The 17,611-nt window shown below is 36.9% G+C and overlaps 1 protein-coding gene and 1 long non-coding RNA gene across 13 annotated transcripts in view; one reads left to right on the top strand and one right to left on the bottom strand.

The window, feature by feature from the left end:
- The window catches only part of LOC119495401 (regulating synaptic membrane exocytosis protein 1-like), a 103,359-nt gene extending 97,079 nt beyond the window's left edge, over positions 1 to 6,280 (top strand). For 9 of the 12 annotated variants that reach the window (XM_037781803.1, XM_037781807.1, XM_037781806.1 and 6 more), the window contains 5 exons: positions 370 to 553; positions 2,004 to 2,116; positions 2,432 to 2,533; positions 2,713 to 2,852; positions 3,779 to 6,280. In XM_037781803.1, coding sequence (XP_037637731.1) covers positions 370 to 553; positions 2,004 to 2,116; positions 2,432 to 2,533; positions 2,713 to 2,852; positions 3,779 to 3,997 — 758 coding nt within the window. In that variant the 3' untranslated portion in view covers positions 3,998 to 6,280. The remainder of the gene's footprint in view (positions 1 to 369; positions 554 to 2,003; positions 2,117 to 2,431; positions 2,534 to 2,712; positions 2,853 to 3,778) is intronic. The other 3 variants (XM_037781808.1, XM_037781813.1, XM_037781815.1) reach the window with 1 other exon arrangement.
- On the bottom strand, positions 1,657 to 7,570 carry LOC119495404. Its single transcript, XR_005208474.1, has 2 exons — positions 7,331 to 7,570; positions 1,657 to 2,166 (listed from the first exon to the last, which is right to left on the bottom strand). It is a non-coding gene; the product is annotated as an uncharacterized LOC119495404 (long non-coding RNA).
- Between the last annotated feature and the right edge of the window lie 10,041 nt (positions 7,571 to 17,611).

Below are 17,611 nucleotides of genomic sequence, written 5' to 3'. Positions count from 1 at the left end.
TCCCTGCCAAACAAGCCATGTTATCTTCCAGCAGTGACCTCATCACCTAAATAACAATAGATATTCCTTCAGATTTTCCAAAAAATGATGTGATTGTCTGCACAAAACTTTTTTTCTAGCATGCTGAAGATTGCTCTGTATTTATCTTTTACAGAAATTCTGTTTTGAGATGTTGGTGAGGTCACCATGAGATATTAATTTGCATGGCTTGCATATTGATGAACTTCAGCCGATAGTTATCAGGCTTTTCAGAGTTACTACCTTAAATTGATGCAGAAAGTATGACTGCAAAAAAAAGAGTAGTATTATAATCATACTCTGTAAAAATGCAGGTGCATTTTGGAGTAATTGGTTTTTTTTCTGCCCCAGAAGCTCCAACGGGTAAGAAGGTGGGTAAGGGCAACGTCAGCAGCAGCATCCAGAGGAGCGTGGAGACGGGCATGGCGGTGGAGTACCCACGGGGAGGGTCAGGCATGAACCGGCAGGCCAGCAGAGAGTCGACCGATGGCAGCATGAACAGCTACAGCTCTGAGGGGAAGTACGTACACACAAGGTGCATTTTGTGTGGACTATATGTGAAGTAAACTACAACATATTGTGAGAAAAAAACGTGTCTTTAGATGATGGATCTACCAAGATGACAGATATGATGGCATTTTAGCAATGCAAGATGCGTTTTGAGGCAAATCTTCCCGTTAACATTTCTGACCAATGAGACAGCAGCTTGCTCTCGCATGGCATTTGTTTACAACATGTATACGAGCAACCTGAAGCATATTTTTTCACTTTAAGTCTATTTATTCTGTTTTACGCGTATACTGTAACTACAGTGATTGTGTTGGACTCGGAGCACTACCAAAATGCAGGTGACCAACACTCAATACTGTGCCTGAACGCATCGTGTGCAGACAGACGGAGGACTGAAGCTGCTGCTTCTGCTCTGCTAACATGCGTGTTAGTCTTGTTTCAAAATAGACCTCCCTTATGCTCCGACTGATATTTTATGGGGGCTATACAGTCAATTTAAAGGGTAACTTCGGTATTTTTCAACCCTATTTTCCTATGTTTTTGAGTCCAAGTTAGTAATGAGGACAACAATTATTGAAATTGGTCCAGTATTGACGGAGAGCGCTGTAGACAGCAGCCGCTAAACGAGCTTCGAGGGCAAGTGAGCTGTGTCAATGTAACGTTAAGTCCTCTAAAAGTGCTTGATTTAGCCACTGACAGGCTCAGATTGTTATTATAAGTGTCTGACAACATTATAGAAAGGACCCTACAGAGAGAAAAAAAACATTTTTCTCCGCTCAACGAGAAGTCCTGTTGTTGAAATCATCTAAATGTTCAGCCATGACATTGAAAATCTTTTAGATGACACTAGGCTACGACAACAAACACCGGCGCTAGCAGTGTTTCCACCGTTGTCTTCCGGCAACCCATCACCTCGCCAGATTTCACAAGACTTCTCCTTGAGCGAGACTCTTTCCATAATGTCAGACACTTAAAATAACAATCAGAGCCTGTCATGGCAGAAACGAGCACTTTAAGTGGACGTAAATGACGGTGCCAGCTTGCCCCAATAGGATTACATTGCAGCCTGTGAGCAGCTGCCGTCTACAGCGCTCTCCCTCAATACGGGACCAATTTCAGAAATTGTTGTCCCCATTAGTCAGTTAGACACAAAAACATGGGACAATAGCATCCAGGTTGTGGCAGACAAGGGTAGTAACCAATGATATACAAAAAAGAGTGAGAGCAGACAGATTAGCTCTGCACAGGTAAAAGTTTAGCATGTAATAAGTATTAAAAAGTGTCTAGAGACCCATGCAGGTGACCATGCTCTGTGCTATTGTATAACATAAAGCAGTATAGTGTAGGGTGACAGTACTGTTTGCTTTCCCAAATGTATAATTGTATCTTTAATTGCATTTTATGGTATTTGTTTTGAGTGGTGATGTAGGAATTGTTCAATAATTTCTGTGTGTGTGTGTGTGTGTGTGTGTCAGTCTGATCTTCTCAGGTATGCGGTTGGGTGCCGACAGTCAATTCAGTGACTTCCTGGATGGTTTAGGCCCCGGTCAGCTGGTTGGCCGGCAAACACTGGCCACACCTGCCATGGGTGAGTCATGGCTCCATCAAATCCACCGCACATCCCACACCTCAAATATCCTATATTTGTATCACAAGAACGAAACTACAAATATTAAGTTCTATTATACATGTAAAAATAGAAGAATACCAGTGTACTTCACCTTTTCTTGATGTATATATACTGTATATATACTGTATATGTGCTGCTTTGAGAACTTGGAGAAATGTGCAAACTACTTATTCAGATTAGGAACAAAAAGTAGAAGTTTCTGATAACTTTACAACAATTAGTCTAAATGTGGTTTGTATGTGCGTTTGCATAATATGTCTCCTATACGTACAGGTGATGTTCAGATCGGTCTGATGGATAAGAAAGGTCAGCTGGAGGTGGAGGTGATCAGGGCACGAGGCCTTAACTCCAAACCAGGCTCCAAATCCCTCCCAGGTAACACTCACACCGTAAATACAGCCCTGATGCCTGAATGTCAAACTCAAACACAGACACACTCCAACAAAACTGCTTCCTCTCTTCTTCTTCTTCCTCCCTACTCCCTCTGCTTTCCACCTCCTCCATCATTCTATCTGTCCTCCCTCTTTCTCTCTGTTTGCTCCGTCCATCCCCAGCTCCCTACGTCAAGGTGTATCTGCTGGACAATGGAACTTGTAAAGCCAAAAAGAAAACCAAGATTGCACGAAAGACCCTGGAGCCACTCTACCAGCAGCACCTGCTCTTTGAGGAGAGTCCCCAGGGCAAGGTGCTTCAGGTAATCCTCTGTGTGTGTGTGTGTGTGTGTATATACGTGTACCTAATAACACTTTAATATCAAATAGACTGAACGACTAACTGTTGCTCACTTTGTGATGAGAATGTTCATAAAAAGAATTAAATACAAGTTTCTTTTGATTAATGGCATGCCAGCGCTGCAGACTAGAGACTATCGACTTGAATAAACTTGAACTTAAATTACTTGATTTGACATGTCTTGAATTATTTGAGACTTTACTTGGACTTATCTCAAATGACGACATTTGACGTGTCTTTAAGTGTTTATACTTGACTTTTCTCAAATGACCTGGAACTTGAGACTCTGATTTTTCTTGAATGAGTTGAAACTTGACTGAGTTGTCTTGAATTACTTCAGGTTTTTTCTCAAATGACATCAGATTTGATTTGGACTTGTATTGAAAGACTTCTGATTTGACTAGAACTTGTCTCAAAATACTTGAGACCTGACCAGGATTTGTCTTATACTTGACTTGAAATTGTCTCAAATTACTAGAGACTTGACTTGGACTTGTCTCGAAGACTTGAGACTTGACTTGTAAACTTGACTGAGTTGTCCTGAATTACTTGAGACTTGTCTCAAATGAAGTCAGATTTGACCTGAACTTGTCTCAAAAACTTGAGACTTGATTTGTATTTGTTTCGAATTATTTAAAACTTGACCAGGACTTGTCTCAAAACACTTAAAAACAGCTCTGCATCACTGACTTTGAGAATGTCCATTTGCTGATCTAAAAGCATTTTAAAAACATTAACTAAGTTTTAAGTTTTGCTTTGAAGCCTCGTAGTCTTCATGGCTGCCTTAATGCATTACAAAATTATTCATAAACATATCATAAAGTGTGTGTGTCTTTCTCCAACTCAATACTTCCTAGTTTAACTCGTCTCTACCGTTCCCTCCTCTAGGTGATAGTTTGGGGCGACTATGGACGATTGGACCACAAATGTTTCATGGGTGTAGCACAGATCTTATTGGAGGAGCTGGACCTCTCGAGCACGGTGATTGGCTGGTACAAACTGTTTCCGCCGTCCTCATTGGTGGACCCTACATTAGCTCCGCTCACGCGGCTGGCGTCTCAGACGTCATTGGACAGCTCAGGACCGCCACCGGGCGTTCGGTCCTAGTGACCGAGTGGCGACCCGCAACCCCTCCGCCCCCAAAAATATCCCTTAAATGACAAAATAATGGACCACAGCTACTGGACCAGAACTGAGCAGAGGGCGAGAACACGCCCCGAGGACGACGACGACGACAAGCCCTCGGTCGACCAATGAAAAGCCAGACGGAGCAACAGGGAATGAGAGCGAGAAAGAGAGAGAGGGAGAGACAGAACAAGCCAATCAAAGCTTAGCTGGAGTCTGACAATCACGTCTCACACCTTCCCTCTTCCTCCTCCGTTTGCCTTTTTGTTTTCAAAGCTTTGCTTTCTTTGTTTTCTCCTCTGAGCTGCAGCAGTGGAGCTTCCTGTCCAACATTCTTCACTTCTGTTTTTCTTTCTTTCTTTCTTTTTCTCCTCCTTACTTTCTTGTGCAGCCCCGATAAGAGCACCCGATCAAGGTGGAGTCCTCCGCCTCGCAGCCTTTCCAGCCAATCAGAGTTCAGAGCTCGCTGCTAGGGCCACAGGGTACGAGAGGTGTAAACAATGTGTGGGAGTTTAGCGAGTAGCAAACTGAGGCGGCTTCGTTCAGCTGTACCGCCACGTAGAGGTTGGCTTGTTGTCTCTGCTGGTGTTACCGTGGTAACAGTGTGGTCGTAATTGAGCAGGGTTTGGCACGGTTCGGTTACCTCTTCAGGTTGAAGGGAGCCTGCACACGCTCGTGCACATTCTTAGCCTTGTCGTGTGACGTATGAAAGCAAGCACAAGGAAAGCTTGACTCCTTTATTCGGACAGAATAAGAAAAAAGTTTTCGTCTGAACAAAGAGGAAAGAAAATAGAGGCCAAATTTTTATTTTTTCATTTGGGATCATTTTTTTTCTGTCTTTGTTTCGAGTTCAGAATGGTACCACAAGGTGCAGACTCCCTCTGTGTACGTTTGGTTTTCGAGCGATGGTGCGCCGACGATAAAGGTCAGGTCCCATTCGCCCGATCGCCCACCCTCACCCCAAACCCCCCCCCGGTCTCCTCCCCTTCCCGACCCCTCTAACTCCACCCCCACCCCCCCCAGTAGGAGGGAGCAGCATGACTCGGGGACGCCCCGCCCCCCCCCCCCGGCCCCAAGCTGCATGCACGTTTCTTTTGTTCCGTTTGTTTCGTTTTCTGTTTTGTTCTCTAACTTTTTTGTAAAATAGAAGATGAGACGAAATTAACGAACGATTCTCAAAAAAACGAAAAACAGAAAAAAAGACTAGACTATGTGTGTTAGTTCCACATACTTTTAGGCCAGCTTGTATGTTGCATGTTCTTGTACAGTTTGCTCGTACTGAATATGAATACAAACCGAGAAAAGCCAAGCCATCCCCGCCCCCTAACAGGAGCGGACCAATAGGGGGGGGATCAAACTCCGCCCGGGCCACGCCTTCCACTCTGGGTCTAAATATCCATATTAGGAAGTCTCTGGAAAAAGAATTCTCTTTGTTTCCGTTTTTTCTTTGGACCCGTTGAAACAACAGTGCTGTTCTGTAGTACTGAGCATCCTCGAGCCCCGGGCGTATCTGAGGGTGTAGGTGTCTAAACTGTAGTTTACGACAGTCGGGGCTAGAGACAGAGATAGAGAATGTGTGTATAACAGCTAAATGTATATGAAGTATAATTATGAGTTTGACAGAAGTTATAAAGATATAGATATATGAATATAAAAAGAGTGTATCTGACTGTACACCCGTCACACACACATGCACACCTTGTACATACAAACCAGGATGAGCGGCTTGAACTTAAGTTATGAACAAACAAAAACATCGCTGACACACAAACATTCCTGGTCTTGTTGAAGGGAATTTGCGTCCTGTGGATGTGCTCGAGCCGCTGAGCGGCGCTGAGCCACAAGGGGGCGCTAATAGGCCTTTATTTTTGTCCTAGTTGCAGAAAAAACAAGCAGAACCAATTGGAACAAAGTTTACTTTCTTCTCCTTTAATCCCCTTCCCCCTGTTTAGTGCTATTGGTTTGGACTGGACTTCTAAAGCCAATGAGAAATCTGATTTTGCAGACATATTTTGCAGACGTTTCTGTTGAAACCCTTGGCGGTGTGGCCGACTGCCCTTTCCTTTGTCAGTATTACTCCAGGAATACTGATTGTTTACAGCCCATGGCTCCCCACTCCCAAACCACGATTTTAGACGAAAGACTAAGTATTCACTGCAACAGTTCTTGTTTGTATAACAGATGTGGCTCTACTGATGTGTATGTTTTATATTCAAGAGTTCATTTTTATTATTTACAAATAAAAGACTGTGTGGAAGAAGATCATGGCTTTTTCGAACGGAGTGGTCTCAAATTATTGTGAAGAAGGTGACTTCAGAGCCTTATTTAACATGTGAATGTGATTATTTTTTACCGGTGCACACACGCAGAGAAAGCCGGAACAATACAAGGTAAACCTTTTACACTTATATGTAAAATGCACTTGCCATATTCCAGCTTTTTTCTTGGATCCACCACCTTCATGACTGGAAGTAAGAGAGGAGCTACTGTGGAAAAATGTTTTTAAAAATTCCTGCCTTGTTTTCCCGCCAATCAAATCTGTTAAACATAGCTCCTATGTGTTGGGTCCCTTGGATGAACCTTTTAAAGGGGCACCCCGGGGGCAAACATTTGTGGTTTGTCCCTAACTGCCCCTAATGTATCTAATGTGTAGGGCCGCTTCATTACTTTCACCAACTTGCACCCTAAAGCTGAAACGATTGTACAGTAATTCAATCAGGACAGACAAGTGATTAACTGTTTGTTATAACAGATGATGCGTGATAATAAAGTCTTGACAGAAAGTCTTAGACTCTACAGGGAGATGTATAATCGAGGGGTGTCTAACCCCGAGCAGCAGCAAGATAAATCCACCCCATGAAGTCCAGACACTGTCCTGGTGGTGGCGGCTGAGGATTTTGCTGAGACCTGGCAGTGATGGGGAGGTCAAGGGTTGCGTGTAACAACAGCATGAATGTATTATACGCAGAGAGAGCATCATATTTAAGAAGAGGCAGCAGCAAGATGATAGGCTAACAAAGTAGGTGTGTCGTTTTTGTTGTTTTCTCAGTACTTTATGAAAGCAATCTAAATATCTCTGGGTTTTGGACTGTTGGTCTGACAAAACAAGACAATTCAATGTTAACTTGGGCTTTGGGGAATTGTTGTGGGCATTTTTCACTATTTTCTGTAGTTTAGCCATCTGACATATTGCACACCATGGTAAGTAATATCACAATGATTAGTTATATGATGAATAATACTTCTTTGATGGTGGTTAAGTGGTATTACTATAGAGGATAATTTAGCTTTTTAAAAAAAACAAAAAACATTTACCACCACACTGTGTGTGAGTCCTTGATCATTTTAGTTTCATCATCTCCAGCGTGGATTGACTGTATCTGTTTTCATCCTAGACTGCCGCCCTGTGGTGTGACAAGGGATTACTATCATTTTTTAAATCCACTCTGATACATTGTTTATTTCACTCTATATACTTATCAGGCCAATAAACCTATTCAATATGTTTGAGTTTCAAATCTTATATACATCATTTCCTGTTTATACTTCTGCCATATAACAGATACAGCGACAAATGGCCTCTAACAGACACATGGTGGAAAATACAGTATACATGCATCACTAAAAAATCAGGACTCCTTAAGCTATTGCTTGGATTTAATTCAAATTTGCACTTATAGTGCCCTGATATCTGCACTTCAGCAATATAATATCAAATTATGTATTTAAAAGTATTTTTTTTTAATTTAAATATTATTTTAAAAGTCATAGTATAGTATGTCAAAAAAAAGTCATAGTATAATATGTCGCAAAAGGTCATAGTATAGTATGTCGAAAAATGTAAAAAAAAAGTCATAGTATAGTGTGTCGAAAAATGTAAAAAAAAAAAAAAAAAGTCATGGTATAGTATGTCGAGAAAATGTAAAAAAAGTCGTAGTATGGTATGTCGAAACATGCAAAAAGAAAGTCATAGTATAGTATGTCGAAAAATGTAAAAAAAAAATAAAAGTCATGGTATGTGTCAAGAAAAAAACAGTATAATATGTCGAAAAAAAAGACAGTATAATATGTCGCAAAAAGTCATAGTATAGTATGTCGAAAAATGTAAAAAAAGTCATAGTATAGTATGTCGAAAAAATGAAAAAAAAAGTCATAGTATAGTATGTCGAAAAAATGAAAAAAAAAATCATAGTATAGTATGTCGAAAAAATGAAAAAAAAAAATCATAGTATAGTATGTCGAAAAAATGAAAAAAGTCACAGCATAGTATGTCCAAAAAGAGGCAAATTATAGTATGTCGAAAAATGTAAAAAAAAAAAGTCATAGTATATGTCGAAAAAAAAGTCATAGTATAGTATTTTTAGGCATAGTATGTCGAAAAATGTAAAAAAAAAAAAAGTCATAGTATAATATGTTGAAAAAAAGTCATAGAAAAGACATATGTCGAAAAAAGTCATAGTATAGTATGTCGAAAAATGTAAAAAAAAAAGTCATAGTATAGTATGTCGAAAAATGTAAAAAAGTCATATGTCCAAAAATAGGCATATTATATTATGTTGAAAAACGTAAAAAGAAAAAAATGTTTTAGTATAATATGTAAAAAAAAAAGTCATAGTATAGTATGTCGAAAAAATGAAAAAAAAAATCATAGTATAGTATGTCGAAAAATGTAAAAAAAAAAAAAAGTCATAGTATATGTCGAAAAAAAAGTCATAGTATAGTATTTTTAGGCATAGTATGTCGAAAAATGTAAAAAAAAAAAAAGTCATAGTATAATATGTTGAAAAAAAAGTCATAGAAAAGACATATGTCGAAAAAAGTCATAGTATAGTATGTCGAAAAATGTAGAAGAAATCATAGTATAGTATGTCGAAAAATGTAAAAAAGTCATATGTCCAAAAATAGGCATATTATATTATGTCGAAAAATGTAAAAAGAAAAAAATGTTTTAGTATAATATGTAAAAAAAAAAGTCATAGTATAGTATGTCGAAAAAATGAAAAAAAAGTCATAGTATCGTATGACGAAAAATGTAGAAGAAATCATAGTATGGTACGTCGAAAAGTTTTACCAAAATTTTTTTGGTAATACTATATTTTCGACATACTATATTATGACTTTTTTCATTATAGTATACAATATTTTATGATTTTTTTTTGACAAACTATACTTTGACTTTTTTAACGAAATAAGATTTTTTTTGACATGCTTTACTATTCATGTTTTTTTCAAAAGACTATACTATGACTTTTTAAAAAAAATACTATCCAATGACTTTTGTTTCAACATACTAAACTTTGACTTTTTTGTACTCTTTTTTTGACTTTCCGTATAATGACTCAGGGCGGTTGTTATGCTCCCCCTCCTTCTGATCATGCTGATCCTGTCATGCCTAATCTTGGTCTGTGTCCTTAACTCCAGGTGTGGCAGCTCCTGCTTGATTGGAGTCAATAAAGCCAGGCCTGGCCTTTATTGACTCCAATCAAGCAGGAGCTGCCACACAGCCACAAGAGTAAATCCTATCCCTTTAAGAGCAAGTGGGACATAGCGGTGCGAGAAAAGGAGAGGAGGGGGAGAGAAGAAAGAGGAATTAAAAAAGAAAAGGAAGTATGAGTATAGAATGTCTAAAAATTCCATGTAAAAAGTCATAGTATAGTATGTCGAAAAAAATTTATGGAAAAAAAGTCATAGTATAGTACGTCGAAACATTTCATGAAAAAAAGTCATGGTATATTATGTCGAAATATTTCACCAAAAAATGTCATGGTATAGAATGTCAAAAAATGTATTGAAAAAAAGTCATAGTATAACATGTAAAAAAATGTCCCTAAAAAAGTCATAGTACAGTATGTCGAAAAATGTCATGAAAAAAAAGTCATAGTGTAGTATGTCTAAAAATTCCATGTAAAAAGTCATAGTATAGCATGTCAAAAAATTTTACCAAAAAAAGTAATAGTGTAGTATGGCGGAAAATTGAATGAAAAAAGTCCAAGTATAGAATGTCAAAGAATTTCACCAAAAAATGTCATGAAAAAAAAGTCATAGTGTAGTATGTCTAAAAATTCCATGTAAAAAGTCATAGTATAGTATGTCGAAAAAATGTCATGGAAAAAAAGTCATAGTGTAGTATGTCTAAAAATTCCATGTAAAAAGTCATAGTATAGTATATCGAAAAAATGTCATGGAAAAAAAGTCATAGTATAGTATGTCGAAAAATGTATTGAAAAAAAGTCATAGTATAGCATGTAAAAAAATGTCACTAAAAAAGTCATAGTACAGTATGTCGAAAAATGTCATGAAAAAAAAGTCATAGTGTAGTATGTCTAAAAATTCCATGTAAAAAGTCATAGTATAGCATGTCAAAAAATTTTACCAAAAAAAGTCATAGTGTAGTATGGCAGAAAATTGAATGAAAAAAGTCCAAGTATAGAATGTCAAAGAATTTCACCAAAAAATGTCATGAAAAAAAAGTCATAGTGTAGTATGTCGAAAGATTTCATGGAAAAAAAGTCATAGTATAGTATGTCAAAAAATTTCACCAAAGAAAGTCCTAGTATAGTATGACGAAAAATGTATTAAAAAAAAGTCATTGTCGAAAAAATTTAATGAAAAAAAGTCATAGTATAGCATGTAAAAAAATGTCACTAAAAAAGTCATAGTACAGTATGTCGAAAAATGTCATGAAAAAAAAGTCATAGTGTAGTATGTCTAAAAATTCCATGTAAAAAGTCATAGTATAGCATGTCAAAAAATTTTACCAAAAAAAGTCATAGTGTAGTATGGCAGAAAATTGAATGAAAAAAGTCCAAGTATAGAATGTCAAAGAATTTCACCAAAAAATGTCATGAAAAAAAAGTCATAGTGTAGTATGTCGAAAGATTTCATGGAAAAAAAGTCATAGTATAGTATGTCAAAAAATTTCACCAAAGAAAGTCCTAGTATAGTATGACGAAAAATGTATTAAAAAAAAGTCATTGTCGAAAAAATTTAATGAAAAAAAGTCATAGTATAGTATGTCGAAAAATTGAATGAAAATTGTGGCCCTAATATCCGTCGTACCATAGACCTACAACAATGATAAATAAAAATAAAAATGTAAACAAAAAACAGTTATTAATTTCCATGTTTAATAATCCACAGGGAGCCACTGGAGAGGAGTAAAGACTAGCTTTTTGTTTGTGAGTTCTTGATCTTTTTTTTTTAAATTTTTTTTTTAGTCTTTATCCCAGACTGTTACTGCCACACTGTGGTGAGACTAGAGGTTACTATCATTTTTAAAATCCATTCTGATAGTGTTTCAATTCAATTCAAACTTTATTTCAGAAACACAGGAGGGTCCATAGCAATAAAAGAAAAGAAAAGAAAAAGAAACAAAAAAAACATACAAGATAAGACCACAGCAGATCATATGTAGGCTATCTCGCCAGTGTTTTCTGAGCCTGGATGAGTACCGAGAGCAGCTCTTGCTTGGGCTGGTTAAAGCCTCTATGATGCTGTTCTCTGACTCATCCCAACGACAAATAAAATTATACATCAAATGTCTTAAAAGTGCCTCACATGTAGGAATACCAGAGGACACAAACAGTTGACTGGCACTATGCCATCTGGAAACCCGTCTGTTTATTTCACTCTATATACTTCTCAGGCCAAGAAGCCCATTCAAATCTATCTATTTGCTATATCCAGTAGTGGAAGAAGCTATATCAAATCTTAAATTGGTATTCAAATGTGAAAATTTAACTATTTTGTGTACTAGCATAGTTATAGAAAATACACACAGTCAAACTTTAACTTCAACTTTATTGTTCCTAAGGGGAAAATCATTCTGACGTGAACATAAGATACATTAAACACAAATAATATAAATAAAACATTAAAATGAAAACGTGTCAAACCCACCACACATACTATATAAAATCTAATGTAGCCTACATCATTGCATCTCCAGAGAGAAGCTCAAACTCCCCATAAAGATAGGAGAGACATTATAAGCTCTTTAGTGCTATCTTGTGGTGAGTTGTATGAACTGAATTAGTTGGTAAAACCAATGGAAGCATTTAATATCACTCATTCCCCTTCTCAGTTTCAGCTTACCTTATAGGCATGACAGGTAAATACAATGTGTTGACAAACCATTTAGAGAGTGAAATAATGAATATAGAAATAAAGAAAAAGGCAATTAAGAGAATAAAGTCTAAAAATTGAACATTGAATTATGAAGGTTCAGGATGTGCAAAAAAAGCAGTTCTTTCCTACAAGGCAGCATTGTATTATGTAATGTATGTTCAGTACTCTATGTGTTGTTTTTATAAAAGTACATTCATGGTAGTAAGTCAAATCTATTAATCCTACAAAATAAAAACAGGCAGCTTAGTCATCAGGACTGATTCTTTATCAACATGTTTTGAAATACACACCAAAATGATCATGGATTGGCTTTTTTTTAGATTGTTTGTATGATACTACAAGTTCACTACTTTAGAGGCAACTACTGAGCATTTATTAGGTTTTTTCTCAGCATGCAAAATTATGAATGGATCAGATTCAGAAAATCAGAAAGTCTCAGAAAATCCTCAAATTACAGATCAGAGGATGACTGAGTGATTGAGACAGACATATTGTGTATATTAAACTGATGCCCACAAAGGCTTTTAAAAAATATATATATATACATATATATAAGATATCAACCTGTCAGTGCTGTCCGGCTCTGAAATGATGAAGATTCCTCCAAACCAGTCTGGAAATCCTGACATGAAAATGAATGAGATGACTCTCAGTTTCCTGTAGAGAGAGATTGTAGTATTCCATAGTGAAGTTTCACAATGATTGTAAAATAATGGGCGACTCATGAACTGTTTTGGCATGAGTATAGCCACATTTATTGGAACTGAAATGTCACAACAAAATTCAACAAAGTAAAATAAAAAAAAATGTCATTCCCAAGGCTTTGCCAAAATACTCAACAACCCCTACTGTATATTCGTCATTTGGTAGGATGATGAAGATGCCTTTAAACTAACGTTGACCCCAAACATAATGATGAAACAATTCAAATTTGCTGAAGAGCCTATACAAAAAAAACCACTTTACATTATTCCTTTATAGTCTGATAGTGTGTGCTAATATATACCCACGGCTTGAAGCATTTCCCTGGCCACATATACTGTTCAACATTATGGTTATTTTTATTTTCTGTTATAGCACTTCAGTGTTCTTAGGCGAGTTTATAGTACTCAGTTGTGTGTTATATTTATCTTATTGCCCTTCTTTTTATTACCAAAGTCACCAAGATACAGAAAAATATCTTGTAACTGCCAGACTCTCAAAAAAAACAGAAATCACTTAACCCTCAATATGGCCTCTTTGCATTGTTTTTTTAAAAATAGATTTCAAGATTTTACTTTGTTTCTTTAAAGCACTAGTGTGGCTCCATTATGCATTTGTGAGTCTTTGTGTCCATACAGTACGTACAGTACCTTCAGATCCTGCAGCAAAAACTCTGCTAGTATTCCCCCCCTGACTAAGGCTTCAAACTCAGGGAGATGTGCCTTCCTGCATCCTCCTTTAACTCCAGCAGTGGAAGAAGTACTCAGATCTTGTACTCAAGTAAAAGAAGTAATACCACAGTGTAGAAATACACTGTCACAAATAAAAATCCTGCATTCAAATGTGTACTTAAGTAAAAGTATTGTCATGAAAATATACCTAAAGTACCAGAAGTAAAAAGTACTGATTATGCAGAATGGCTCATTTCAGAATAACATATATTATATATAATTATTGATACATTAAAGTGTTCATCAGTTTAATGTTGCAGCAAGAGTGGGGTTATTTTTTTAGGGTCTTGTCCTGCTTCTTTTATCTTCTTTATTTTGCAACAATCATTTCTATTTCCTTTTTTTCCTCATGTAAAGCACTTTGTAACTTTATTTTGAAAAGTGTATAAGACTATAATTAGGCAAGTAGTTGGTGATTTGCTCTGATCCTAAAATATGACATGCATTTTGCTGCCATAATGTATAATGTAAAATATAGTTACTTCCTATGTGTGCTATTTATTATAGGATGAGTGCTTTATAGGGAAATAGCAGCTGGACTATATGTGTTGTTTTAGGGTCTTTCTCTAGAGGGCACAATAAGAGAAAGATGAAATCATGGTAACTCATATTCATCATGTGTAATTTGTCATTCATGAAACCAACTTATTATCAGTCACTTATGATAATAACATGTTGTCAGCCCACTTTGTCCCCATGCAGTACACACAGTCCAGAGTTGAGGAGTCAGATGATATTAGACTTCTGCAGTAACTTTCTGTGGCCGCTGGTTAAACAGAAGGGTGTCATGTCACATTAGATTTGTTAGCCCGTCGGTGTTAATGGTTAGAAAGCTTCAGAGCCCATTAGAAAGCCTCTGAAAGCCGTGATAGCAGCAGTCATTACCGGAGTATTCCCCCGTTAGTCAGTCCGGTCTTAATCTAATTAGATAGACAGAGACGCGCTCCTCCTGGCTTTATTCAGGGGAGGGGGACTCCTTCTATTGATATTCATTAAAAATACATGATTTATCACTGAGTCTCTCGGAGCTGCAGAAACACAAGATTTACCGGAATCCAACTACATTTAGAGCCGCTGATCGCTGCATACTGCGGGGATATTATTGGACCGGATTAATAATCCTCAATCAGACGCACCATGTTTAATATTACACCAATTATAGCATGGTGACTGAAGCTGTTACTGGCATTATTAGAGATATGAAAAAGCCCTATAATAATAATAATCATAATAATAATAAAAACAATTAGGCGTGAAATATTGTTATTATAGGAGATATTATAAGGATTAGGAAATCAGATATTTTTACACATTTGTTTTGAGATTAATCAGGTGCAATAAATAAATAAATAAATAAATAAATAAACACCCAAGTAATTTTACCTTTAAGCATCTATATAAAGACAATATTTTTTTGCCTTATTATACAGTTTTGGCACATTAAAATGATCACATTTATTCTATTATTGGTTGTTGAGGATGTCAAGTTTTCAGGGTTTTGGTTTGATTTTGAACCATAAACACCAAACACTCAACACCAATCACCACGTTTAAATTTAAGAATTAGTTATCTATATTCTGAACCATAATAAATAAATCTATCACAATTTATAATATTTTCTGTTTTGATTTTTTATTATCAAATGTAACCCCCCCAATTTGGCTTCTCAGTGTCATCCTCTCTCTGTATTCAACATAAACCACCCCCTGTCCTCTCCACGCTCGTGTTTATGTGGTTGATTTTAATGAATATTTCCAGACTTTTAATTTTAATTAATTTCCAAATCAAATCCTTTAGATCCAGCCTGCAGCTCAGTTTGATGCTCAGTTTGATGCTCTGGGCCTTCAGCCTGCAGGGCCCCTTTAACATCTTCCATGCGCTCTGACACTGGCAGTATATGGCCACTAGGGGGAGCTAGAGTCCGTGTTTGAAGATGTTAAAGCATGCAAGCTTTAGATTTCAACGGTGGTCTTTTATGATCTTTTATTTTAAAGATTATCTTAGATATAGATGAGTTCAATCACTTAAAAAATACAACAGTGCACCAAGATGTTCCCTCAAGCAAGAAAAGGTGAATGTCAGAGAAAGTTGTATTGATGATTGTAAATTAATAGTTTTAATGATACAATCCACCTGGGTTGTACTCTTTAACAGCTGATATATGCACACAAGTTGCATCTTTTTAAAAAATAGATTATTGGAGTTTGGTGCTAAATTTTGGCCTAAAAATTCTGTTCCTCAAACATTTCCTTTATTCCTGATTTAAAATAACAAACAAAAACACTTATACTTGCAATTATTTGTGGATTATTTCTCTATAAAATCAAATCAGCAGCTTTCAGCATCACCTTCAGTCCAACCTTAAACCATCAGTAACTTCTAACCAGTGATGTGTTTGAGGACATCTCAACGTCAGCAACACAAATAGGCCCCTTCAGACCACTGATGCTCTCACAGATCCCTATATATAGCTATATATATATAGGCTCCTCTCAGGGTAGGAAAAAAACGCTCCGCTGTCCCGAGTGTCCCATTCCCCTCCAGTCATTCATCTTCATAACAACCCATTTAGTGTAAAATTAACAACGACTTAACTACGGCGGCCATAAACACGTCCGTGCATTACAGGCAGATGGATGGATGGATGGATGGATGGATGTGGATTGTGGTGGTGGTGGTGGTGGAGGGTTGGAGAGGAGAATGTGCATGAGTCTCCATAAAGACACCGGACCCTGTGTAAGTCTGCTGCAGGCGGGTGTGTGTTGTGGTCTGGGACCCTCCAGGGGTCCTTTGAAGGTTGAATGAGATATTTTAATGTAAAGATGAGATGCATGCTGTGTAAAAATGATCATGTATCTGTGTTGCACAAAGTTTGGATGCATCTCATTTGCATCACAACACAAAGCGCCTGGGTCAGACCTTCATGCTGGTAGCCATCAGACTCTACAACCAAGGCTGACCCCCATATGAGAACTATGAGGACTTTAAGGACTTTAAACATGCACTTTCTACCTTTAAACATGCACTATCTGCCTTTAAACATGCACTATCTGCCTTTAAACATGCACTATCTACCTTTAAACATGCACTATCTACCTTTAAACGTGCACTATCTACCTTTAAACATGCATTATCTGCCTTTAAACATGCACTATCTGCCTTTAAACATGCATTATCTGCCTTTAAACATGCACTATCTGCCTTTAAACATGCACTATCTGCCTTTTAACGTGCACTATCTACCTTTAAACGTGCACTATCTACCTTTAAACATGCACTATCTACCTTTAAATATGCACTATCTGCCTTTAAACATTCACTATCTAACTTTAAACATGCACTATCTGCCTTTAAACATGCACTATCTACCTTTAAACATGCACTATCTACCTTTAAACGTGCACTATCTACCTTTAAACATGCACTATCTGCCTTTAAACATGCATTATCTGCCTTTAAACATGCACTATCTGCCTTTAAACATGCATTATCTGCCTTTAAACATGCACTATCTGCCTTTAAATATGCACTATCTGCCTTTAAACATGCACTATCTACCTTTACACATGCACTATCTGCAACCATCTTGGACTCTAACCACTGGCGCACTTTACACTTACTATATACACTTACTTTACACTATACATCCTATATACTATTTTATAGACTGCACATATGTACATATTACACAATACATTTATTTATCGACGGACTGCACACACTATGTTCACCCATTCACTCTGTATCTTTTATATCTCTAATTATTGTTTTTTTTTAAAATAATTTTTGTATACCTTTACCTCTCCTGTGTTTCACTCTGTTTGCTCATGTTGCTGCTTTGACACCTGAATTATCTTTTTTATCTTATCTTATTTCTACTTAATTTTGACTGAAGTTGCTCTCTGACTGACTTTAAACTCAAACACATCAGTGCCACACATTATACACAGAGGAAGTGAGAGGAGGGGTCTGATAATTTGGTCTATAGCCGTGTAATCCGCCTGATTTCATCTAATACCACCGACCAGACGCAAC

This window comes from Sebastes umbrosus, chromosome 10 (genome assembly GCF_015220745.1).
Source record: "Sebastes umbrosus isolate fSebUmb1 chromosome 10, fSebUmb1.pri, whole genome shotgun sequence".
Lineage (NCBI taxonomy): Eukaryota > Metazoa > Chordata > Actinopteri > Perciformes > Sebastidae > Sebastes > Sebastes umbrosus.
This window is presented reverse-complemented; position numbering and strand designations above follow the sequence as displayed.